Source organism: Podarcis tiliguerta, assembly GCF_965153285.1.
Source record: "Podarcis tiliguerta genome assembly, chromosome: 2".
In the NCBI taxonomy this organism is placed as follows: domain Eukaryota; kingdom Metazoa; phylum Chordata; class Lepidosauria; order Squamata; family Lacertidae; genus Podarcis; species Podarcis tiliguerta.
This window is the reverse complement of record NC_139535.1, coordinates 13536584-13562094: the sequence shown is the minus strand read 5'-3', so window position 1 is coordinate 13562094 and position 25511 is coordinate 13536584. Positions and strand designations below refer to the sequence as shown.

The 25511-nt window shown below is 45.7% G+C and overlaps 2 protein-coding genes across 2 annotated transcripts in view; both read left to right on the top strand.

The window, feature by feature from the left end:
• The window catches only part of LOC310670491 (zinc finger protein RFP-like), a 94495-nt gene extending 75517 nt beyond the window's left edge, over positions 1-18978 (top strand). Inside the window, exon 9 of the transcript XR_014507582.1 lies at positions 18802-18978. The gene's annotated coding sequence lies outside the window, so the exon portion shown is untranslated. The remainder of the gene's footprint in view (positions 1-18801) is intronic.
• Positions 3119-18978, top strand: LOC310670379 (zinc finger protein RFP-like). The gene is made up of 10 exons (XM_083425625.1): positions 3119-3642; positions 5508-5603; positions 6223-6453; positions 7584-7606; positions 9395-9522; positions 10721-10747; positions 11570-11659; positions 14410-14514; positions 15967-16071; positions 18047-18978. Exons 1-10 carry the CDS (start codon positions 3223-3225, stop codon positions 18574-18576), a joined length of 1755 nt encoding a protein of 584 aa, XP_083281751.1. The 5' UTR covers positions 3119-3222; the 3' UTR covers positions 18577-18978.
• Positions 18979-25511: the final 6533 nt, after the last annotated feature.

Below are 25511 nucleotides of genomic sequence, written 5' to 3'. Positions count from 1 at the left end.
ATAAAACAGTTTATCATTGGAGAATAAAGGAATCATTCCATTTGTGATGAAAATATACTGGAGCAATGCAGCCTTATTGGGGAGTTGACCTGGCTGTAGGGGGTTCCTCTCTACTTCCTCCCCCCCCCCCCAAACCTTCCCAAACAGGGCGGCAATTATTTCCGGGGCCATTTCCTTGGTTCAGCAAAGATACAAATATAAAAATGCAGCTCCCTTCTACAATTGGATTTGAAGACTCATACAAACTCGCAACATATGAACGACTTGCATATAAACGCAGACTTGCCATGGACAAATTCAATGATATTTGGAATCCATTCTTACCAATACTGTAGTTAGGTTAACATCTGGTGAAGAACAATAACAACCTTGTAAAGGAAAAAAAAAAAAAAAGATACAACTGGCAGTCACTCCCCCCACCGCCCACCGCTGTTGTTGTTTTGCAGTTTTGTATTAATAAAGACATCCTAGTGAAAGGGAACGCCATTAACATCTGAACGTGAATAAAACAGAAAATGTTTACCACTGGAGAATAAAGGAATCATTCCATTTCTGATGCACATTTACTGGAGCAGTGCAGCCATGGTCGGGAGACGCAGGTGATTTCTCTCTCCACTTCCTCCCCGCCCCGCCCCCCCCCCAACCTTCCCAGGCAGGGTGAAAAATATTTCCGGGGCCATTTCCTTGCAAAAACTATGGAAAAGAAAGAAATAACAGAGATGGTAGGGGTAGAGGCATATAAAAAAGTAAAATATTTAGGAATATGGATAACATAAAAAAAAAATTTTTTTAAAGATAATTATGAAAAAATTAGGCAGGAAATTAAAAGAAATTTGGAAACATGGAAAAGGATGAACCTCCCTTTAGAAGAAGAAGAGTTGGATTTGATATCCTGCCTTTCACTCCCTTTAAAGAGTCTCAAAGCGGCTAACATTCTCCTTTCCCTTCCTCCCCCACAACAAACACTCTGTGAGGTGAGTGGGGCTGAGAGACTTCAAAGAAGTGTGACTAGCCCAAGGCAGCTGCATGTGGAAGAGCAGGGAAGCGAACCCGGTTCACCAGATTACAAGTCCACCGTGCTTAACCACTACACCACACTGGCTCTCTTTAATGGGAAGAATTGCAACTATAAAAATGAATGTACTTCCAAGGATGTTACAGTGGTACCTAGAGTTACAGATGCTTCAAGTTACAGACGCTTCAGGTTACAGACTCCGCTAACCCAGAAATAGTACCTCGAGTTAAAAACTTTGCTTCAGGATAAGAACAGAAATCGTGCGGCGGCGGCGGTGCGGCGGCAGTGGGAGGCCCCATTAGCTAAAGTGGTGCTTCGGGTTAAGAACAGTTTCAGCTTAAGAACGGGCCTCCAGAACGGATTAAGTTCTTAACGTGAGGTACTACTGTAGTTTTCTTCCAAGCTGTTCCAGTAATAACAGGGAATTCATGCTTTAAAGAATGGCAGAGAGAAATATCAAGATTTGTCTGGAATGGGAAAAAGCCAAGGATAAAAAACAAAATTTTAACAGATGTGAAAGAAAGAGGCAGATTCTCATTTCCAGACTTAAAATTGTATTATGAAGCTGCATCCCTAATACGGATCCAAGATTGGATCAAGTTAGACGGGAAGGAAATAACAGACTTGGAAGGACACGATAATAGATTTGGATGACATGCCTACCTCTGGTATGGAAAAGCAAAAGTACATAAAGGATTCCACAACCATTTAATAAGAAGATCATGGTTCAAAGTATGGGAGAAATATAAAGATTTATTAGAACTGAAAACACCTTGGTGGCTATCACCTATTGAAGCACTATCACTTAAAATATTGGGGGGGGGGGAGTGGCCAACATACAGAGAACTGTTAGTGGAACAAGAGGGAAAGTTAAAATTTAAAGAATATGATGAAATAAAAGAACATCTTCAAAGCTGGTTGCATCATAGACAATTACAGGATATTTTTAAGGAGGATAATAAAAAAGGCTTCTCATATTCGGTTTCCAACATCCAAAAGGAAGTGATAGAAGAAAATACAAAATTATTTTAAAAGGCATATAACGTGGGAGACCAAAGATGAAGAAGTAAAATCAGCAATGATCAAATGGGTGCAAGATGTAGGACATAATATAAAATTTCAGGACTGGATAAAATTGTGAAAAGTAAATTTGAAATTTACAGATTGCATATTATTGAGAGAGAACTATATGAAAATGATGTACAGATGGTATTTTTCACCGGTTAAATTGGCAAAATGTATAAAAAAAGTATTAAAAAAGTACAAAAATGTATAAAAAAAGAAAGAGTGTTGGAGATGTGAAACAGAAGGTACGTTTTATCATATGTGGTGGGATTGTAAAAAGGTAAAACCCTACTGGGAAATGATGTACAATGAATCAAAGAAAATATTAAAAATAACTTTTGTAAAAAAACCCAGAAGCCTTTTTGTTAGGTATTTTAGGTCAAGACATACCGAAATAAATGAGGACTTTATTTATGTATGCCACTATAGCAGCAAGAATGTTGATTGCACAAAATTGGAAGACTGGAGAAACACCAGCTAAAGAACAATGGCAAGAGAAGTTGATGAACTATGCAGAACTGGCAAAAATGACAGATAGACTAAGAGAAAAAGACAACAGAGACTTTGAAAAAGATTGGGAACCATGCATATTATATTTGCAGAAACCAAGAAAGTCACTAGACTTGATGGCAGGAGGTACATTATTAGCATTAGAAAATGTTTAGAAGATAGTGAAATATGATGGTGCATTTACTTTTATTTTTATGTTTTTAGGCTTGATGTTATGTTACTAATAACTTTTTCTGTTAGGAGATAGCAAAGTGGGTGAAAATAGAAACAAATCAGAAGCGGAAGTTGAGGGAAACCTGGGAGGGGAGGGAGGGAGGAGTATATAGTCAACGTTAAAAATTTGAGATGTATGTAATGAATGAAACAGAAACATGATTTTTAATTTTTTTTAAAAGGTGCTGGGAAGTGAAGCTTTTTGGGGTAAACGTCCATTGCCATATTTCTTTGGCAGAGACCACACACTTTGACTGCATGGTACGGATGTGAAAGTTGCACAATGTAAGAGTTTCTTCCGGTATATGCTGCTGCTTTTCAAAAACTATGAGTCACCCAGAGGCAGGGAAAGGCCCACCCTGTGGCTTTAAACTGGAGAAATAAAACTAAGCCTTTTATTCCCTTTTCAGGCAGACGAAATGGCAGACGAGGGTCCCGTCCAGAACCTCTGCGAGGAAACAACATGTTCCATCTGCCTGGAGTATTTCAAAGACCCAGTGATCATAGACTGCGGTCACATTTTCTGCCAAACCTGCATCACCGAGGCTTGGGGGAAATCGGACCAAGATGCTTCTTGCCCTCAGTGCAGGGAACCTCATCAGCAAAGGAATTTCAGGCCCAACCGGCAACTGGCCAGCATTGTGGAAATAGTCAAGAAATTCAGCCTTCAGATGGCCAGAGGGGCGGAAGCGCAGGGAAATGTTTGCGAGAGACACCAGGAGCCCCTGAAGCTCTTCTGCAAAGACGACCAAGACCCCATCTGTGTGGTGTGCGACAAATCCAAGGAGCACAGGAAGCACAAAGTGATCCCAAAGGAGGAGGCCTTTGAGGAGTATCAGGTAGGGAGCTGTAGGATTGGGGACCAGGCTTCCACGGGATGCTCAGTTATCCTAGGGATGGGGGAAATATTTCAGCCTGAGAGCCGCATTTTTCTCTAGGCAACATTCAGGTGGGGTGTGTGGGTGGGTGTTTGTGTCCCAAACGCTGCTGCTTATTGGGTCCCAAGGCAAAAGGGGACAGAGCAACACTTGAAAATCTAACCTTTTTGCAGTAGGCTAGTTCCTACAAACGCTCTCATTGTCGTCTCTGTTCGCCATCTAAGTAAGCGGGAAGCATTAGTGGAGTTCAGGGACACATTTTGCCAGGCAAAAAAGACTTGAGGAGGCTGTGAACTGGAGCTGGCGAATGATGCAGCCTGGGGAGAGGCCAGATAGCGAGGCCTGCAGCTCCTATCTTGTACAGTGGTACCTCAGTGTATTAGCAGTCCTGTTAATGAACTATTCGGGCAATGAACTACGCAAAACAGGAAGTAGGTGTTCCGGCTAGTGAACTTTGCCTCAGAAGACAAATGGAAGCCAAACAGTGGAAGGGCACCAGCAGCGGGAAGCCTCAGTAGGGAAAGCGCACCTCAGTTTAAGAACGCTTTGGTTTAAGACGGACTTCCGGAACGAATTAAGTTTGTAGACTGAAGTACCACTGTACTGAGCATTCAGTAGTAGGAACATTCGCAAGAAGCTCCAAGGGAACTTGAAAAATGCTCATTTCAACCATCTCCCACCTTTTCCTGCCCCGGGAGCCCAGAGAACTACCAGGGCAGGAGAAGGCTGGAAGGCTGATCTGAGGGCCATAGCTCAACAGTAGAGCTTTTGCTTTGACTGAACAAGGTCCCAGGTTAATTCCTTAGCATTAATATGTAGGGCTGGGGACAGCTTTTGCCCCAAAGCAACTTTCTGTCGGTACAGTGGTACCTCGGGTTACATACGCTTCAGGTTATATATGCTTCAGGTTACAGACTCCGCTAACCCAGAAATAGTACCTCAGGTTAAGATCTTTGCTTCAGGATGAGAACAGAAATCGTGCTCCGGCGGCATGGCAGCAGGAGACCCCATTAGCAAAAGTGGTGCTTCAGGTTAAGAACAGTTTCAGGTTAAGAACGGACCTCCGGAATGAATCAAGTACTTAACCCAAGGTACCACTGTATACAAAACAGACAAGAGGTATGAGCCAGTCTTGTGGAAGCATTTGATGTTCCCCAGCTCCCAGCAGTTTCCCATTTTCTCTAGTCCCAGAATTTATGTTGGGAAACGGATGAAATGCTCACCATTTCTGGGGGTACTCAGCGGTACTGGCACCTTTCCACGCCAAATGTTAAAAGTGTGACACTTCATGGTGAATACTGCAAGCTTTTTTTCAAAAAGAAAGAAAGAAAGAAAGAAAGAAAGAAAGAAAGAAAAGAAAAGAAAAAAGTGCAAGTTCTGAATAGGGTTGTGCACCAGCCACAAACTTTGGTTCGTACCCAGTTTAACTTTGGAAAAGAGCATGGTTTGATGTAGAAAATGTGAGAGGGTGACTGACTTGGCTGAGGATCCGAATCCAAATCCCGTACAGATACTCTGTTTTGGGCAAACGTGGTATATGAGCAAACATTTTATCTCTTACACTGTGTCCCCATAATTTTGAGTTTGTTTTCCACCATATTTAATCATATTTTCCCTTGTTTTCCACCATATTTAATCAGAATATTAAATATTAGCTATATAAATATGCATATGTGAACGCTGATCTAATTCTACATTGAGAACGGAAGTTTCCTAGAAGCTGCAAGTAGTCTCCTTTGTGTTCTTGGTTTTTTGAACAGACACGCCTGTTACAGTTTATATCTTTGCTGCCAAAACTAACCCAAATGCCTTTTTGGCCACCCCAGGGTAAAATCCTGCGTCATTTGGAGTTCCTGAACAAACAGAGAGAAGAAATTCTGTCTTCTAAACTGAAGGGGGAGACCGAAAGCCAGAATCTGCTGGTAGGTGCAAACCTTTCCTCTCCAGGATGGTTATACTTGACAGAGTGAGGCCTTAATTCTTCGCTTGCACAGTGTCCCAGGTTTGATCACTGGCATTATCAATTAAATGGATATTGGGTGGTAGAGTTGGGAAAGGTCTCTGCTTCAGACCTTGAAGAGCAGCTGCCTGCAAGGCTAGACAACATTCAGCAGGATAGGCTAAAACTGGTAGGGTTGTCTAAGGGCGAAAGTAGTCCTTGAGTCCAAAAATGTCCAGCCATGCCAGCATTAATCCTTTAAGAATGAAGTGAACCCCACAAAGCCAGTCCTCCTCCTTCTCATCTCTTCTTTCAGGCCCTACTATTAGGCAGGGTGAGGTGGCCAAGGCAGGCTGAAGATGCCAGGGAACAGAGAGCAGCAGCAGCAGCAGCAGCTTAACAGATCGGTAGGTGAGCAGCAGGAAAATACTGAGGACCGAGCCAAGCAAAGAGGCCGTGTCCTGCTAAGCCAGCCTGCCTGCCGCCCTCAGCTGTGACTGAACTTCTGAAGTAAACATCAACTGCCCTGCCAGTCAGCTTGTGCACATGGAATCAAAGGGACATCTCAATGTCTTTGTCTGGCCATGACTCTCCCCTTGCAGAAGCAGACAGACATGGAGAGGCAGAAAATCATGGCTGATTTCCAGCAGTCGCACCAGTTTCTGGAAGAACAAGAGCGCCTCCTGCTGGCTCAACTGAAGGAACTGGACGATGAGATTAAATCCTGGGAGGACAAACATATTGCAAAACTCTCTGAGGAAATGTCTTCTATTGACGACCTTATTAAGGAGCTGGAGGAGAAGCAGAAACAGCCAGCGACTGAATTCTTGCAGGTAAGAGTACGACAAAATAGTCCGGGTTGTCCTTCAGGGAAGGGTTGTACCCTCAACCACTCTGTCTGTTGGTTTATAGAAGTATTCATAGTAGCGATGTGCACTGGCCACACATTTTGTTCAAAACTCTGATTTGGAGCTTCATCAAACTGCATGATTCAGGTTTGATAGAAGTGGATGGAATTTGCAGGCAAAGCTGCTCCTGCAGTATGGATGAAGCCAGCCAAATTACAATGGATCCAGGGAGTTTTTGTTCTAGCATTGGCATTGGCACCAGCAACATCTGGCCAGTTGAATTCTCCCTCTACCCAATTCAAACATGCCCTCGCTGTTGTGTGTAGAGCAATATACATCGTCAGCAGTAGCAGGTAGACTATCTGCTCTCAGGCTGGCGGCACCACTGCTGGGAGCCAGCAGCAGAGTATAGCCTGGGATCAGTTGAAGTTGGCAGAAGATCCCAGGTCTGCCATCTGCCTGCATTTCAGCAAGAAGCATAACCGGGGGGTGTTCTGGGGCAGAGAGGTCCTCTCTCAGTCTCAAGCTAGGATTGCCATGTTTCCTAGAAATCATGGACATGCCCTCTTTTGGGGGGCCTACATGCCCATCTGGGGGGGGTTTCAAATTTAGAAACAAATGTCTGGGCTTTTGTAGTTTTTTAATCCAGCTGCTGGAGGTGAAACAGAAGCAGCCAGTGACTGAATTCTTTCAGGTGAGCAATGGTGGAACAAAACCGTCCAGGTTGTCCTCTGGGGAAGGGCTGTTCATTGGTCTGTAGAAGTCTATACAGTGGTACCTCGGGTTACATACACTTCCGGTTACAGACTCTGCTAACCCAGAAATAGTACCTCGGGTTAAGAACTTTGCTTCAGGTTGAGAACAGAAATTGTGTGGCAGCAGCAGGAGGCCCCATTAGCTAAAGTGGTGCTTCAGGTTAATAACAGTTTCAGGTTAAGAACGGACCTCCGGAACGAATTAAGTACGTAACCAGAGGTACCACTGTAGAAGTATTTACAGTAGGCGTGTGCACTTCGGTATTCGGTTGATATATAAAGCAAAGGGGAAACTAATAAACTGCTGGAGGCAACAGGTGCAAGGGACTGAATTTCTCCCCTTCTGTCTTTTCCATTTAGAATATGAGAAGCATCCTGGAAAGGTATGTGGCTTTGTTATGAAAATGAAAATGAATAATATTAATTTCCTTCCTCGGAGGTAAGGGATCAATTGATTTGGTCTATACTTTCATGCGAACCAATCTAATTTACAGTTTACAGACCAATAAGCAGATCAGAAAACAATCTGACTGCACACTTTTACAAATGTTGTGATGCATCCTTTGGTTTAGACAATTGACCCAAAACTGCGTATCTTGTTCGGGGAAATGTACAAAAAGCACATTGGGGGATGCATAGGCCAGCATACAAAAATGGATAGGATTGTTTGGGGGGGAGGTGCATATAAAATGCATATTTTAGAAAGAAGTGATGATATTTCTTCATCTATGTCAGGGAACTGCCATCGGAGCTGGAGGCGGAGAGAAGGCTCCAGAGGGATGCCGGAGAGGGTCTCAGTAGGGAGAGAGGCAGCCCATCCGCTGGGGAAGGAAATCAGCGTAACACCAGTGGAGAAGGGGGGCAGATGGGGGAATCAGAGAGGTGGCTCCAGGACTCCTCTCCGGAGACCAGTGGAGAGAGTACGGGTACTCCGCTGTCCACACCCTCCCTGCGCAGAAGACTTCCGCGCAGGGAGAGTAGGAGAAGACTGGGCGTCAAACAGCTTTTATGCTGGAAGAGGTTCAAGAAACGCCCACTGATGGATTCTGCCAGCGACTGAGGCAGCCACGAAACTTGAGGCTGTCCAGACAGAAAGGGTTCAACTAGGCAACCTAGCCAGGAGTGGCGGCAACTTACACACGAGCAACCCCTAGAACCATTACAATCTACTGTATATTTCATATCATATCAGAGTTGGTGATGGTGGTGGATTATTAGATTTCTTACTTGCCCTCCACTGTCTGGTTCCAGGGCAGCTTGTAAATTAAAATACAATATTAAAAATAGTTAAAACAAATTACAATCCAAGAAAACTGGGTGGGTCCTAAACTACCTATCCTAGATGACAAAGGCCAGGGTAAAGAGAGGCTCTTAATATTTACTGTGTGCATTATGTGCAGACATAATTTGTTGGAGAAAATATTCAGTAAGGTTGTGCTCCAGATTCACCTGGATTCTCGACCAAATTGGGCCGATTTATACCCTGTTCTGATCAGGCAAAAGCAGCAACAAATCACAACTTAGTTAACCAGGTGTTTCTGACCCAGCTGTAATTTTTAACATGGTATGGTATACAATGTGTGTGTCAAAATTTCATTTATATGTAAATGTTATATGAAAAAAATGTATATGTAAATTTACACTTTATCCCCCCCCCCCCCATTATACTTCATTTTCCCATTTGCAATAGGTCTTTGTAATGGTCACAGGGTGGACAATACCATTCGCTGCTATCACAGGGCTCATCCACACTTCTGCCTTTCCGGTGATTTCTAAGCAAAGGTCTGAGAAGCTTTTCTTTTGTCCCGCCGCTTTTCCTGGGAAAACCTGCTGCTTACCACAGAATTGGAAGAAACATAAATCAGCAGAAAACCCAATAAATGTTTGCTTCTATTCAGCTGTCAATTCACAGAAAACCTGATTCAGAAAACCCGACTGACCTTGGTTCCGATTCAGTGGTAAACAGTGGGGACTTTCGTGGGGAAAATGGGGGGAATGAAAGACAAATCTATCAGACCTGTGCTTAGAAATCACGGGGCAAACGGAGGTGTGGCCGAGCCCTTGGTATCTCCCTGCTGTTCCCACTTTTCTCCTTCATTCTGACTACTGAATTAAGATTGACTTGAGAATGACCAGATGGATCACAATAAACCTCACTTGCTTCTTCCTAGGTGTAATGAAAATGAAAATAAAAATAAAACCACGAATGCAATAGTTTTTCCTCCTGGATTAAAAGAGCAAATAGATAAATTCTCTAGAATGCATCCTTTTTTGGAGAAGGCGACCAAGAAATTCAAAGGTAACAAACATTATTGTGTGGTGTTATAGATGTGGGATAGATGATGACTGACTGACTGATAGATAGATAGATATCAATATAGTTGCATGCCATGCCAATTTCCAAATGGTGAATATTCCAGGGGTCCCAGGCTGCTTCCCCAAGGTTTGAGTTTCCTATTGGCAAATGAGGCACAGCAAAGACTGTGGTGTCTTTAGGATATATGGTTTATTTACACATACAGTGGTACCTTGGGTTAAGTACTTAATTTGTTCTGGAGGTCTGTTCTTAACCTGAAACTGTTCTTAACCTGAAGCACCACTTTAGCTAATGGGGCCTCCCGCTGCTGCCGCACTGCCAGAGCACGATTTCTGTTGTCATACTGAAGCAAAGTTCTTAACCCGAGGTACTATTTCTGGGTTAGTGGAGTCTGTAACCTGAAGCATCTGTAACCTGAAGCATATGTAACCCGAGGTACCACTGTATATACAATCTGAGCCTACAATTGAGCGGTTCACAGCACAGACACCCCAAGACTTATTTTCCCATAGCCACAGCCTTGGATTCAAAACAGGAATCAAGCATCATGCTCTGATTCTCTTTATGGCTTGCTGGGATTCAGTCTTCAGGCAGCAATCACTGAAATAGCAACTCATGTTGAAAATGTACATTTTGGCAAATTGTTATTAAAATAGCTCAAAAAAAAAAAGTTCAACCACTTTCCTCAAAAAGGTCAATAACTTTTGTGTCCAGACTTTCGTTTTTTGAAATATGGCAACCCTACCACAAGGAAAACCAAAGAAGTTATGTCCCACTCAAAGCAGGAAAATTTAGTTTGACATATCTGCTCAGTGCCTCAAGGTCTGGTTTTAAATTTCTCCCTCTTAACTTTAAAAGAGAATGAGAACCATTTACAACATATATGAGGAGGCAACATAAAGAAATGGACTCATTTGCAGGGTTTGAGTAAACAATCACAACTGTATACAATGAAAAATAAGACTATATGTATTGAGAAAATTTTGGGGAAACTATATGCAGGGTGAACAATATGGAAATAAAACAAAACGGGAGTATGAGGGAAGTCCAGGGGAGGAGAGTCAAAATTTGAAAAATTGTTAAAGATATATTGTTAGAAGTAGTATACATGGAAAAATCAATGAAAATGATTTAAATAAATAAAATAAATAAATTTCTCCCTCTTTCTTCTTCATAACAGAGTCCCTGGAAGAAGTACAGAATAAGGGTAATATTCTGGGATTGAATGAGATGGGAGGATTTTGAAGGGTGCTTGGGTAAGACCAAGAAGGGGTATTTGTGCTAATGGCAAGGGTTCACATCTGACAAGCAAACAAATATTGGTGCGTTCTGTAGAGCCCTTATTGAAATTCTCTTCAATATCAAGGATTCTTCTTGAAAAAAAGTTAACATGAGATGCAGAAGAGGCTCTTTATTAACAACTGGTAGGGCAGTGACTGTGCCCCAGCAGTCTTCTGTCACAAGAGACCAGGGCCCTGCGGGACTTGACATCTTTCCGCAGGGCCTGCAAGACAGAGCTGTTCCACCAGGCCTTTGGCCAGGGCACAGCCTGACTCCCTCCCTTGGCAATCTTCGCGGAGCTCTGGCCCAATGGTTGCCAGTGGCTTGAATTAATTAATTTTATAATGAATGATTTTAGAGTGTTGTTTGTGCTGTACTTTTGTACTGTTTTATTCTTGTTAGCCGCCCTGAGCCCGGCTTCGGCTGGGGAGGGCGGGATATAAATAAAATTTATTATTATTATTATTATTATTATTATTATTATTATTATTACTCAGAGCTAAGGCCCACATTCTCTCGTTTGCAGATGGTCGTTTGTTCCAATTTATCACCAAAGAGCAGGTTTTCCCTGAGAAAGCGGCAGGGCAAAGGCAAAACCTCTCAGAACCATGCCTAGAAGCACAGGGCAAGCCCAAAATCGCCCAGATGCATCCTTTCTAGGCATGGGACAAATGGAAGGGTTGACAAGCCTTTAGATGAGCATTTATTAAGGGCACCTTGCAAGCAATCAAATTTCTTCTTCTTGCAGCTGACTCGTTGCTACTCTCCTCAAGGACAGAGAGTGTGCAACAAGATGAAGGGAGAAGTTGCTCGAGAAAACTCCAGAGGGTATCATCAGGTACATTGCTGTGTTACTTACTTATAGGGGGTTTTGTGTGTGTAAATGAGAGAAAGAGAGAGAGAGTTGGTGAGGGGACATATATGTGTCCGTGGGTGGGATATACCGTATTTTTCGCTCTATAGGACACACTTTTTCCCCTCCGAAAATTAAGGGGAAGTGTGTGTTCATCTTATGGAGCGAATGCAATCTCCTTGGCTTCAGCGATAGCAACGCGAAGCCTCTGAAGCGCAGTGGGAGCGCTCCCTCCACGCTCCGGAGGCTTCGCATTGCTTTCGCTGAAGCCTGGAGAGCGAGAGGGGTCGGTGCGCACCGACCCCTCTCACTCTCCAGGCTTCAGGGATAGCCGCCTGAAGCCTCCGGAGTGCAGCAGGAATGTGGGAGAGGGAGAGCTGCGCAGCACCCCTTCAGCGAAGCGGGAGGAGAAATGGAAGGGGCTCCATTTCTCCTGCCACTTCGCTAAAGGGGCGCTGCGCAGAGAGGGGGAGAATTTTTTTGTTGTTGTTCTCCCCCTCTAAAACAAGGTGTGTCCTATGGTCGGGTGCATCCTATAGAGTGAAAATACAGTAGAAGGAAAGTGCTAGAAAAGTATATATTTACAGGTTGCTAGTAAGCAGAAGCGCCAAAGTCTGCCCAACATGGGGGAGGGGCACCTCGTTGCATGCTCATGACTTCAGAAGTGCAACACACACGTGTGATGTCACGTAAGTCAGGAGGAGGCCCGGTGGGGCCCTCCGCCATTTTGGGGAGGCCTGGTGGGGCCTGCCACCACCACAGGGAAGCCCATCAGGGCTGCCGCCGTGGCCCAGCCTCTCAAGATTGGGAGGCTCAGCCCCATTCCCACAGACTTGGGGGGGGGCTGAGGTGTCCTCATTCCATTGAGTGTGCTGGTACGAAGCCTTGAGTCTCCTCTGGCAGAGGCATCAGAGCCAGTGCTCATGCTCCCTTTCTCCTGCCTACCCCACCACTTGTAGGCAGTGGCAGAGGAACCCCCTCTGGCACCCGGGGCGGGACGCCGAGGGGTGGGGCGAAGCGCCCGGTGGTGCACGTACGACATCCCATACAGACACCCGTATGGATGGCGCGAGAGAGCAGCAACTTGTACTGACGCTGTGCGAGCAGCGCCCGTACTGACTATGCATGCCCTTGGCCGCTCTACAGCTGGAGGGAGGGAGGGGCCATCTTGTCACACACACACCCAGAGTGGCACCTGGGAAGGCCCTTTTAGGATCATCCTACACTCGTGTAGGACCCTGGAAGGGACACATGCCCAACTGGCATGTTCTCTCTCTCCTGGTCAGTTGTTTGGGAGTTTCAAAAGCTTTCTCCAGCCCGAACATCACAGCGACTGATACCAAGTGGGATCAGCACACTTACGATCCTACAGAGTATTTGCAGTTCGCGTAACAGAACTCAGTAGCACAGCATTTTGGCTAATCTACTTTATTTACATATAATACACTTGGAGCATTCTGACTTTGTTCTTTCTCTCTTTGCTGTCTGATGAGAAAGAGGAAGGAGCTAAGGACAATAGTCCCACTTCATGGAATACAGTAATATAAACATCCTGTCTCCGTCACTTCCCACTCTGTGGAATGAAAACATTCACCGTCATGTGATAGACAACAATCTCATGACTGTAAACACAGAGCAAGAATCCTAACAGGCCCGCCCCCTCCGCCCCCCACTTTGTACACCCCTGCTTGTAATAATAATAATAATAATAATAATAATAATAATTTATTATTTGTACCCCGCCCATCTGTCTGGGTTTCCCCAGTCACTCTGGGCGGCTTCCATAGAAACCAAAAATACACTAAAATATCACAGATTAAAAACTTCCCTGAACAGGGCTGCCTTAAGATGTTTTCTGAATGTCAGGTAGTTATTTATCGCTTTGACATCTGATGGGAGGGCGTTCCACAGGGCGGGCGCAACTACCGAGAAGGCCCTCTGCCTGGTTCCTGTAGCTTTGCTTCTCACAATGAGGGAACCGCCAGAAGGCCCTCGGCGCTGGACCTCAGCGTCCGGGCAGAACGATGGGGGTGGAGATGCTCCTTCAGGTATACTGGGCCGAGGCCATTTAGGGCTTTAAAGATCAACACCAGCACTTTGAATTATGCTCGGAAACGTACTGGGAGCCAATGTAGGTCTTTCAAGACCGGTGTTATGTGGTCTCGGCGGCCGCTCCCAGTCACCAGTCTAGCTGCCGCATTCTGGATTAGTTGTAGTTTCCGGGTCACCTTCAAAGGTAGCCCCACGTAGAGCGCATTGCCGTAGTCCAAGTGAGAGATAACTAGAGCATGCACCACTCTGGCGAGACAGTCCGCGGGTAGGTAGGGTCTCAGCCTGCGTACCAGGTGGAGTTGGTAGACAGCTGCCCTGGATACAGAATTAACCTGAGCCTCCATGGACAGCTGTGAGTCCAAAATGACTCCCAGGCTGCATACCTGTAGGACACCTGTCCTTTCCCATAGCAGCTTCTGAGGTCTCCCACAGCTGCACATGTGGTCCACACCTTTGCCACTTCCTGCCCTGTGCCTTGCCTCCCACTACCCACCCCCACCCCTTCACAACACCCAGCAACACTTGGCTGTTGTCGCGGCAAAGTTCAGTGGGAAGAACCCTTAACTATTTTCTCCAGTATTGCTTTGGTTGGTCCCCGATCGCGTCCCTAAAACTGTTTGCATCTTAGTTGAGCATTTCTTAAGGATGCCCCCAACCAGTTGTGTTGCTTGCTGCTGCTGCAGGTGATTCTTTCCAGCCCTCCTTGAGGTCAGCAAGCATGAGGGAAGGGGACGCCAGGACAGGGAGGCAGGGGAGCAGCTTGGGAGCACTCCGGAGAGTGTCATCAGGTACATTGCTTTGTGACTTTTGATTTTTTGTGTTTGTGAGACAAAGAAAGGGGGGAAGAAGAAGAAGAAGAATAGTTTGGATTTGATATCCCGCTTTATCACTACCCGAAGGAGTCTCAAAGCAGCTAACATTCTCCTTTCCCTTCCTCCCCAACAACAAACACTCTGTGAGGTGAGTGAGGCTGAGAGACTTCAGAGAAGTGTGACTGGCCCAAGGTCACCCAGCAGCTGCATGTGGAGGAGCGGGGAAGCGAACCCAGTTCACCAGATTACAAGTCTACTGCTCTTAACCACTACACCACACTGGCTTTCCTTTCCTTTCTCCCACCCACTTTTTTAAAAAAAGAAACCCTCCGACCTGTCCCTCTGTTTCCCCGACTTTCATTTCCCTCTTCCCTCTGGTCTTTCTTCCTTTTCCCTTTCCCAGCCCAAGGGCTCTTCCCCACAGATATGTGGGGTATGTGGTTCAACCCTATCTGGGCCTGCTCAGATGTAAGATCTCCTGAGTAAAATGTGGTTTAGTCCTGAGTAAACATGTATAGGATTTCAACTTTGAGCTTAGCGTCTTGGGGAAGTCGCTTGTCTCTGAGCCTCACCATTTTGCTCTTTGTAAAACGGGTTTTAGGGACTCTTCTGTTTGGTGAAAGTCCATTTGGACATCTGGAACATGTTGGTTATGTTTCTGCAGCACAGTGGGCTCCCCCTCAGACCTCAGTGTTGGAGCAACCACTTCTCACAGAAACTGGGGACAATGAGTTTTTACTTCAAAGGTAGAATTTGGTTGAGCAAACAGAAACCAGTCTAGTACAGTCATACCTCAGGTTACAGACGCTTCAGGTTGCACGATTTCGGGCTGTGCACCATGCTGAACCCGGAAGGACTGGAATGGGTTACTTCCAGGTTTCGGCGCTTGCGCATGCGCAGAAGCACTAAATCGTGCTTTGCACATGCGCAGAACTGCCAAATCGCGACCCGTGCCTGCGCACACGCGGCGCTGTGTATTGTGGACGCTGCGGGTTGCGAACGTGCTTCCCGCACGGATCACGTTCACAACCCACTGTACAATGCTTCAATGCAAAGTCTCTCTCTGTCTCTCTCTCTCTCATGAGAGGGTGCAGTCCTTTAAGCGCAAGAAAACTTGTAAAAGAAGGACACCTGTACTTTGCCTGTGGCAATTTCCAAGGTCTTTTCCTGGTGGGCATGCAGTCTACATCTTGGTCACTTCCTTGAATTTCCCGTGTTGTGCTTTGCCTCCTCACACCTTGCCTTTAACAACACTTTGCTGTTTTCAACGTAAAATGCCCTTAGGCAGGACCTCCCGGGAGGAACATCAGTGTTGTTTTGGTTGATCCCTGACCATTTCCCTCAGTCAACCAGAGCACAACTGTTAAGTGTCTTACTTGGTCATTTCTTAAAGATGTCCCCAACTAATCATGTTCCTTGCTGCTGCAGTTGGCTCTGTCTTGCACTCCTCAACACCAGAGAGCATACAACAAGGTGAAATGTGCATCATGAGGGAGAAGAGCAACTCGGGAACATTTGGGAAGATAGCATCAGGTACGCTGCTTGGGGACATTCCCACCCCCCTATTTGTGTGTGTGAGAGAGTGGGGGGGATTTTGCAGTCAAATCTACAATACTAATGCACATACTTACTAGTTAGCATGTGAATGAGTTAAGACCATAGAGCTGTCTTGCTGATAGGCCACAGACCATAGATATGTAATTGGTAGAGGGGGGAGTGTGGTGTCATTTCCCCATCTCTCCTGAGGGGGAAGAAGCCAATAAATATTTCCTGTTCCTTCTCTCTCTCTCTCTCTCTCTCTCTTCCTTCGACCAACAATGGAGGCAGACATGCCTCCACTTGCTCCAAATTCTGGTGCATGCCTGAAGCTGTTTTTGTTTTGTTGTTTTGTAAATACAAGTATTACCCTTAATGCCTGAAGCTGTTTGTTTTTTAAAAATACAAGTATTATCTTTAATGCTGTTGCTGCTAAGGATGATTATATGTTTTAAACTTACTTTTCAGTCTGTGGCCTTTTTTTGTTTTGTTTTGTTTTGTTCTTTTTTATAAACAGGGGAAGCAAAGGAGGAGATCACCCTAACGGCTAATTCCTATGATTTGATTTAAACTGCCTAAATTGGGATTTAAACTCTGCTCAGCCCCACCCTTTATAAGCAGACAATAAGCTGATTCTTTTGTTTGTTAACTCACACACGTGTCTGTGGAGGGATAAAATATAGTTAATATATTCCCACACTTACCTAATAAAAACCCATCAGAAAGCGTAGGGGAGGTTGAGCCATTCCCTCCCTCTTTTTTAAACTCTCTCCTGCTCCTTTTTCTTCTCTTCCCTTTTCCCTCTGGTCCTCCTTCCTTCCTTCCTTCTTCACAGCTCCAGAGGCTGTTCACCCCTCCCACCAGCAGATGGAGATACACAGAGCAATCCTACCTGAGTCTGCCCAGACATAGGTTCTATGGAGTTCAGAAGGATTCATTTCCAAGCTAGCAAGTGTAAGAATGCAGTCTCCAACTTCGTTCCTTGGGCAAGTCACTGCCCTCTGAGCCTCACCCCCTTAACGAAATCCATAAGCTCCGCTCTGACTAAGGATGGGGAGAAATTCAGGTCAATTCACACTGAAAAGTGAATCATACCTAATTCGCTCTTCCTGAAAGTATATGCAAATTGTGAGGTCAGCCTCCTCCGAATTTTGCAGCACGGTTCTCCAAGGATGTAATGTGTACAAACATGCAAAAAAAGAGTTAGTGTTAGCTAGCAACATAGGTGGATTTTCATGAGTACTTAAAAAAAGAAAAGAATTTGCACAGCAATGTGAAAATGTGGAGAACTGAATTTAGGAGTAGAAAACATAAGAAACCAAAAATTGATAATTTGCCATTTCCTAGCCCTGACTCCCACCCACCCCTCCAAACTGTAGCCAACCCATAACCCCCTCAGTAGCTTCCTAAACACAGAAAAAACTATTGTTGTTATTTAGTCGTTTAGTCGTGTCCGACTCTTCGTGACCCCATGGGCCAGCGCATGCCAGGCACTCCTGTCTTCCACTGCCTCCCGCAGTTTGGTCAAACTCATGCTGGTACCTTCGAGAACACTGTCCAACCATCTCGTCCTCTGTCGTCCCCTTCTCCTTGTGCCCTCCATCTTTCCCAACATCAGGGTCTTTTCCAGGGAGTCGAGTCTTCTCATGAGGTGGCCAAAGTATTGGAGCCTCAGCTTCAGGATCTGTCCTTCCAGTGAGCACTCAGGGCTGATTTCCTTCAGAATGGAGAGGTTTGATCTTCTTGCAGTCCATGGGACTCTCAAGAGTCTCCTCCAGCAAAAAAACCTGAAGCAGGAATCGGCAAGCCACTCCAGTATCCCTGCCCAGAAAACTCCATGGACAAAGACAACAGGCATATAAAAAAACTATAGGGTATCACAAAAGATAGATCCACACATGCACCTTGCCCTGTAATTCAAACACTGACCCGGCCCCCTCTTTCTCTGTGTGTGAATCTCTCTCTCTTACAGTGAATATAGTTTTGGATCCAGAAACAGCAAATCACTACCTCATTCTCTCTGAAGACAGGAAGAGTGTGAGATGTGGAGGGGAAAGGCAAAATCTGCCCGACAGCCCAAAGAGATTTGATCCGAAGACCTACGTGCTGGGCAGCGAGAGATTCCGTGCAGTAAGAAAATGGTGGGAAGTGGAAGTTGGGGGAGAGAAAAATGCCACGTGGGCTGTGGGGGTGGCACGCGAGTCGACCCCGAGGAAGGGACAGGTCAGCCTTCAACCCAGTGTAGGAATCTGGGCTGTTGGAAAAGCCATAGTTGGCTCATTGTATGGACTTTGGGCTTTTACCGCCCCTGAGCGGACGCCTTTGCTCTTAAATCACGAGCTCAGGAAGATCCAGGTGACTCTGGACTATGAAAAGGGTTCTGTGGGATTTGTTGATGTCGAAGGAGATGTCTTGATCTTCACTTTCCCGGAAGCGTCCTTCTTTGGGGAGGAAATCCGGCCCTTTTTCTTGGTCGGGCAAGGAGCTGAACTGAGTTGCTGAATCTCCTCACGGCCCCCTCCCCAATCACCCCCAATGCCCTGAAAAAGAGGAGTTGTTTTTGCACTTCCCGTGCAGCTGCATGAGATTGGCATGTGGGAAAAACAGTGCTTTTTCAATGGTCTGGCAGGCAGAAATCCAACAGGCTAAGCCTCTTCTAGTATGAAAATACAGTTAAGGGAAAAGCTTCATCACGACTGTATTCCCTCTCATTTTGTATTATGGCAGCCATGTTTTGTTATGGTCCTGTGGCAGCCATTTTGTTACTGGTACCGACAGCACTCCCTCAAAACTTGAAATGTGCCCTCGTCCAAAATAAGTGGGCGCCCGCTGGTCTACAATATCAATTCTGTACTGTACTGAGCGTTTTGCATCAATAAACCATCTCCTTGTTTTCAGTTGCAATGTTTATTCTGTGGTCCTTATCCCTGACTATGTTCCGCCTACTGAGGTGAAAATCTGAGCCTACAGTAACAACCTAAAGAGAAAATGTCCGCCCTCCTAAGCAGAGAACAAAATTCATGGAGGATTAGGGTATGAATGCCTGTCAGTCTGAATGGTGGGAACAGAGAGTGCTTTTCCACCCAGGTTCTGGGCTTCCAGAACATGGTTGGCCACTGTGAGAATGCAATATTGGGCCAGATGGCCTTTTGACGTGATCCACCATTCCACACACACAACGTTCCATGAACACGGCCTTAACAGTGAGTCCATAAGTGACTGTGGAGGCCAATTCTGGATCCATACTGAAGGAACAGGTTAACCAAGCCTGAAACCTGCTTGCGCAGAGCTACCCAAATCAAGCCCCAATAACTCCCAAATACCTTCTGCAAGGATCCATTAGCTAAAGTCCATTAATTTGAGCCAATGTATAACAGGAACCCAGCTGCACAAACATAACCGTCTCCCTTATCAGTCCACGAAGGCTGGTAATGACGGATGGCCTTGTCAGTTCCGAGTGGAGACAGGATGGAAGATCTGGGTCTTATCTTGTAGGATGTAAATCCACAGACCTTGCCTGTCAGGCCTGTCAGCCCATGCTCCCGGAGACGGCACCAGGAGTACCCCATAGCTGGTTGACCTTCTTGACCCAAGATAAGCACACAGGAACAGGGATATCTGTTCATGCTCAAGGATGTCAACTTACGTGTATGAGCTCACAAGGGTGGATTCCTGGGGAAGGGGGAGAGGGGGCCTGGAGGGGATATATACTGCATGCAATTTCTCTTTCTTTGTGCTTGCTGTGAACCGATTCACACAGTGCCTTTCTGCTGCTCCGGAGAGCAGAAATAATAAACTCTTTCTCTGAACCAACTTCAGTGTCTCTTGACTCCTTCCTCCCCTCTCAGGAGCAACACAGACCCAACCAATGGGAAAGGTCTGATAGGCTACAATACATCCTTCCACAGTGGGGACATTGGTTTCCAGGCGGGAGTTGATCACAGTGAGGGTTTGCCAAGCGTGCCTTCCTCTTAGCACGTTCCTCCCTTTTATCCTGAGTACAAGCGTCTTCAAAGTCCATGACACCTTTGGTAAAGGCTGTTCTCCAATTGCTGCGCTCACATGCCAGCATTTCCCAGTTGTCGGTGTTTATACTACATTTTTAAGATTTGCCTTGAGACAGTCTTTAAACCTCTTTTGTAGACCACTAGCATTACGCTTTCCATTTTTAAGTTTGGAATAGAGTAGTTGCTTTGGAAGACAACAATCAGTCATCTGCACAATATGACCAGTCCAACGAAGTTGATGTTGAAGAAAAATTGCTTCGACACTGGTGATCTTTGCTTCTTCCAGTACACTGGCATTAGTTTGCCTGTCTTCCCAAGTGATATGTAAAAAAAAATGGAGACCCCGTTGATGGGATCTTTCAAGGAGTTGGAGTTGGACATTGACATATGTGTGATGGCCTGAATGTAATGTTCTCACATTTTCCCTTTATGTAAAAAGGTTTCAGAAGCTGGAACAGACCAGAGGTAAATAGTTGCAAATTGAACGAACAAATTGTATCAAAAATATGGGAAGCATATGACAGGGGGAGAGGGGGGAGGCTTGTCAGCACCAGCTCATTTAAGCACTTAATTAGATTTCATCAAGCAGATAGCCAAATATTTCCCTCTTCCGCAAGAATGATTGCCTTTGTATGGCGGACAAGATGCACGGGTCCACAACAAATGTGCCATGAGCAGGGTAGGACTAGAACCAATGGCTTTGTGATGGCCTGGGACTCAGGCTCGGACCAGAGGAGTCTCAGTCTGCACCGGATCCTTTGCCTCAGGCATCATCTGAATCAAGTCTGGGGCCTGATTCTGAAGAGCCCCAGTCTGCACAGGTGCCCCTGCAACAAGCACCAGCTGGGCCGAGTCAGGGGCCTGAGCCTGCCCTGGCTCCAGATGTGGGGATTACCTTATTGCCTTCAGCTGGGCCATCGCTTACAGCTGCTCCACTACCGGTTGGGTCAGGGGAGGCTGAGGCGGCCCCTGGGTCTAGTAACCCACCAAAGTCTCCCGAGCTGCAGAGACTCAGGTCTGAGAGAAGGAGAGACCTGAGTACTCGCAGGAGGAGTGCTCACCTTCGGGCGAAACAGGAAGGCGAGTCACCGGGGGATCAGGACTGGCCGCTACCCCGACAAAGATAAAAGGCTGTCAGACCCCGCCCCAGGTTGCGGAAGCAACATTGCTGTATGCCAGAGATCCTGTACCCGTCCTTGCCTGGTTTCCTGCCTCGTGTCCTGCCTTGGCCCTGTCAGACTGACTCCTAGAGGAACCTTTGGATTCTGAACCAGATTCTCGGGTTACCCCTGGGCCCAGCACAGGCTTCAAGTTACAAGAAAGGCAATTCTGACTAAACATCAACAGTGGAACAGACTCCCTCAGGAGGTTGTGGACTCTTCTTCCTCAGGGGTTTTTGAGCAGAGGTTGGGCGGCCATTTTGTCAGGAATGCTTGAGTCGAGATTCCTGCATTGCAGGGGGTTGGACCTGATTACCCTCGTGGTCCCCCCCCCCAAAAAAAACTCTACAGTTCTATGATTCTATGACTGAGAAAGGTGCAAAGAAGAGGCAAAGAGAAAACAAAAGGCGTGGAGAAGAAGCAAAAGCAAGACAGGTGACACGAGGACAAAAAGTACCAGAAGGTTGAGGGGGAGGGGGAGGCACCAGCAGGGGGCAGAGAAAGAAAAGAGCTGGTGGAAGTAACTGAAAGCCAAAGGAGATGAAAAATGCAATCATTTGGGGTGCCATGGGTGCTTTCTTGATAAGAAAACACAAACATCATGGTGATAGCTTCTCGCCTTTCTGCTCAACAAAGAGCAGCCCCCCAGAAAGTAAAAAGAAGACACAACTACTCAAAGGGTCTGAAGGCTTGACCCACAACACTTGAAACAGAGCTTCTCTTGTACAGTGGCACCTTAGGTTACAGACGCTTCAGGTTACAGACGCTTCAGGTTACAGACTCCGCTAACCCAGAAATAGTACCTCAGGTTAAGAACTTTTCTTCAGGATGAGAACAGAAATCGGGCAGGGGCGGCAGGAGGCCCCATTAACTAAAGTGGTACCTCAGGTTAAGAACAGTTTCAGGTTAAGAACAGACCTCCAAAATGAATGAAGTTCTTAACCTGAGGTACTACTGTACTAGACGAATAGCAGGACAACACCTCAGTGTGCAAAATGTACTTAGCAAATGAAAGTTTGGAAACATAAGAACCATCAAAGTGTTTAGAAAGTAAGCACGTCGGATTGAAAAACAAACCACTTGATTATTATCTTTCAAAAAATGGACACCCGGTCTTTGAAGAGCCCTTTGAAGAAAACCGAAACTTTGAAGAACAATTTGGAGGGGATAATGGCCTGGTCCAGCTTGTTCACAGAGTTGCTCCAAAGGCTAGTTGGATTTGCTGCTTCTTCTACAAGAAAGTTAAAAGCAAAGCACTAGCTTCCAAACCTATGAGTGGCAGGCCTTCTGTTCTAGGACATGTGAAAACCATTAACTTTATCAGATTAAGTACTTGTGATAGAAGTTCTCTGCCAAGGATTGGATCCTGAACACAAAACTCTGTTGATGTTGCACAAAGAGATGATTGTTATGATTGTCAACATGAGTTCATACGCTTCTTCATTAAGTTTGTTCAGAAAACAAACGGTTCAGTGTACACCCCAAATAGCTTTATCAACCATTTTCAAGACAGATGCTTTAAATAAAGAACTGATTGCATTTCTGCTGGTTGCATCCCGTCAAAGTTGGAAAGGTTTATATAACTTGCTGTTATCTGTTTGGAGTCAGAAGGTTTTGGCAATGGCTCTCGTGGAAAGAGCTGGCTGAAGACTCAATGGGTGGTATATGGGAAATGACACTTCAGGGATACTTAGCACTGTTTATAATTCAACATGCATCTGGTCAGCCACTGTAAGAACAGTGGATGGGCCACTGGCCTGATCCTGCAGGCTCTTCTTATGTTCTTATGTGCAAGGGGGTCCTGTAGTGAGTTTAAGGAGTGAATCAGAGGTGGGTCTCGGGCAGAGGTAGCAAGTTGCACCCAACATTGGGGGAGCCTGTTGTCCACACGTGACATCACACACGTGCCACCCCCTCCAACCCGGCCAGGCCGACTTGGTCAACCCCACCCACCTACCTGCTGCCCACTGCTTTAACTTTGTAAGTCGCCACCACCATGAGGCTGAGGCCGCCTCAGTGAGGCCATGGCCTCCCCCTCTGCAAGGCCTACCAAGGCACTTGGGCGCGAGACCATATAACACCGGCCTTGAAAGACCTACACTGGCTCCCAGTACGTTTCCGAGCACAATTCAAAGTGTTGGTGCTGACCTTTAAAGCCCTAAACGGCCTCGGTCCAGTATATCTGAAGGAGCGTCTCCACCCCCATCGTTCTACCTGGACACAGAGGTCCAGCACCGAGGGCCATCTGGCGGTTCCCTCACTGCGAGAAGCCAGGTTACAGGGAACCAGGCAGAGCGCCTTCTCGGTAGTGGCACCCGCCCTGTGGAACGCCCTCCCATCAGATGTCAAAGAGAACAACAACTAACAGACTTTTAGAAGACATCTGAAGGCAGCCCTGTTTAGGGAAGCTTTTAATGTTTGATGCATTACAGTATTTTAATATTTTGTTGGAAGCCGCCCAGAGTGGCTGGGGAAACCCAGCCAGATGGGCGGGGTATAAATAATAAATTATTATTATTATTATTATTATTATTATTCCTTTGAGAGGTCGGGGTGACTAAAGCTGTTTCACCGTCTAAACGTAGGTCAAAAGAGGCCTCTATAATCTGCTTCGTTCAGTACATCTGCAGATGAATATGCGTAATGCATGTGGAATATTTTCAATATTTAATAACTCTACATGAGTGTTTGATGATATGATGCTCTTGATTTTTATGGAGAGTTGGACTATGTTTGGCTTCTGTCCCTTATATAAAATAATAATAATAATAATAATAATAATAATAATAATAATAATAATAATTTATTTATACCCTGCCCATCTGGCTGGGTTTCCCCAGCCACTTTGGGCAGCTCCCAACAGAATATTAATAATAATAATAATAAGCAATCAAACATTAAAAACTTCCCTATGCTGGGCTGCCTTCAGGTGCCTTCTAAAAGTCAGGTAGATGTTTATCTCCTTGATACAAGGAGGGCAGGTGCCACCACCAAAAAGGCCCTCTGCCTGGTTCCCTGTAACTTCACTTCTCACAGTGAGGGAACCACCAGAAGGCCCTCAGAGCTGGACCTCAGTGTCCGGGTTGAATGATAGGGGTGGAGACGCTCCTTGAAAGTTTTGAAATACAGTGGTACCTCAGGTTAAGTACTTAATTCGTTCCAGAGGTCCGTTCTTAACCTGAAATTGTTCTTAACCTGGAGCACCACTTTAGCTAATGGGGCCTCCTGCTGCCGCCGTGCCGCCAGAGCACGATTTCTGTTCTCATCCTGAAGCAAAGTTCTTAACCTGAAGCACTATTTCTGGGTTAGCGGAGTCTGTAACCTGAAGCGTATGTACCCCGAGGTACCACTGTATCCTGCTTACTGAGCCTCAAGTGCTTCCATTCAACTATACTCATCTTTCTAAAAGTTCTTATGTATATGGAGCATTTGCACACACCCACCCTTTTTATACCACTTTAGGGACGTTCTGTTTAAGCAGATGTTCCAGGACATTCCAACAGTTGTTATGTGGCTGATTCCTCACACAAGGCCTCACGTGTGTTACTTGTGTATAGGGATGGGTGACTCTGTCCATTCCAGTTTCTCTCAATTTCTCATCTTTCTGGTCTTAAGCTTCCACGTCAGTTTGCTGTTATTGTTCAAGTCACCATCATTTTTCTCCTAATCGGAACAAATTTCTCCTAATACGAACAAAATTGTACACAATTTTGCCTGGCATGCAAATTTGTCAACAAAGCCGTTTCGCTCAATACTGTATGTTATTTTCAATAAGAGGTTCGTTTTTATGCCCGGTTCACCCTAGCACATGAATCTTGGCAGAATATCCCTTCTGGCTCAAGATCTGCACTGCAAAATTCAGAGACATGAAAATTTCAAAAAATGGCTGTGTTTCGCTTCCTGTGCGGTTTCAGAAAGGGCTGGTTAAGCACCTCTAAAATGTGAACTGAATTGCATTTCTCCCCTGCCTCTACTTCCATGTAAAGGGCAGTCACGGACACACAGGATCCTGAACTGCTCTGGGAATCTCTATGCAGAGAGAGGTTTATGCAGAGAGGGTGTTTGCTTGTCACAGCAACAGCAGAGAGAGAATCAGCCGTGTAGTGTCAACATTTGTGCAGCCACTTAGTTTGTGTGATTTCCAGGAACCGCCTGAGGAAAGGGGGAGGGCATTAACCCCTCCCACATTTTCAGACCAATCCTGGAACTCTGACACCAAGACCCTGGCATCCCAAATGCAATATAAGTCCCTCATTATGTGTTGAGGAAA

Excerpts from the sequence above, each read along its gene's own strand:
- LOC310670379 (XM_083425625.1), top strand. The coding sequence starts at position 3,223 with ATGGCAGACGAGGGTCCCGTCCAGAACCTCTGCGAGGAAACAACATGT. Across the intron at positions 6,454-7,583 it reads CAGCGACTGAATTCTTGCAG|AATATGAGAAGCATCCTGGA; the intron begins GTAAGAGTACGA and ends TTTTCCATTTAG. Across the intron at positions 14,515-15,966 it reads ACTCCGGAGAGTGTCATCAG|TTGGCTCTGTCTTGCACTCC; the intron begins GTACATTGCTTT and ends TTGCTGCTGCAG.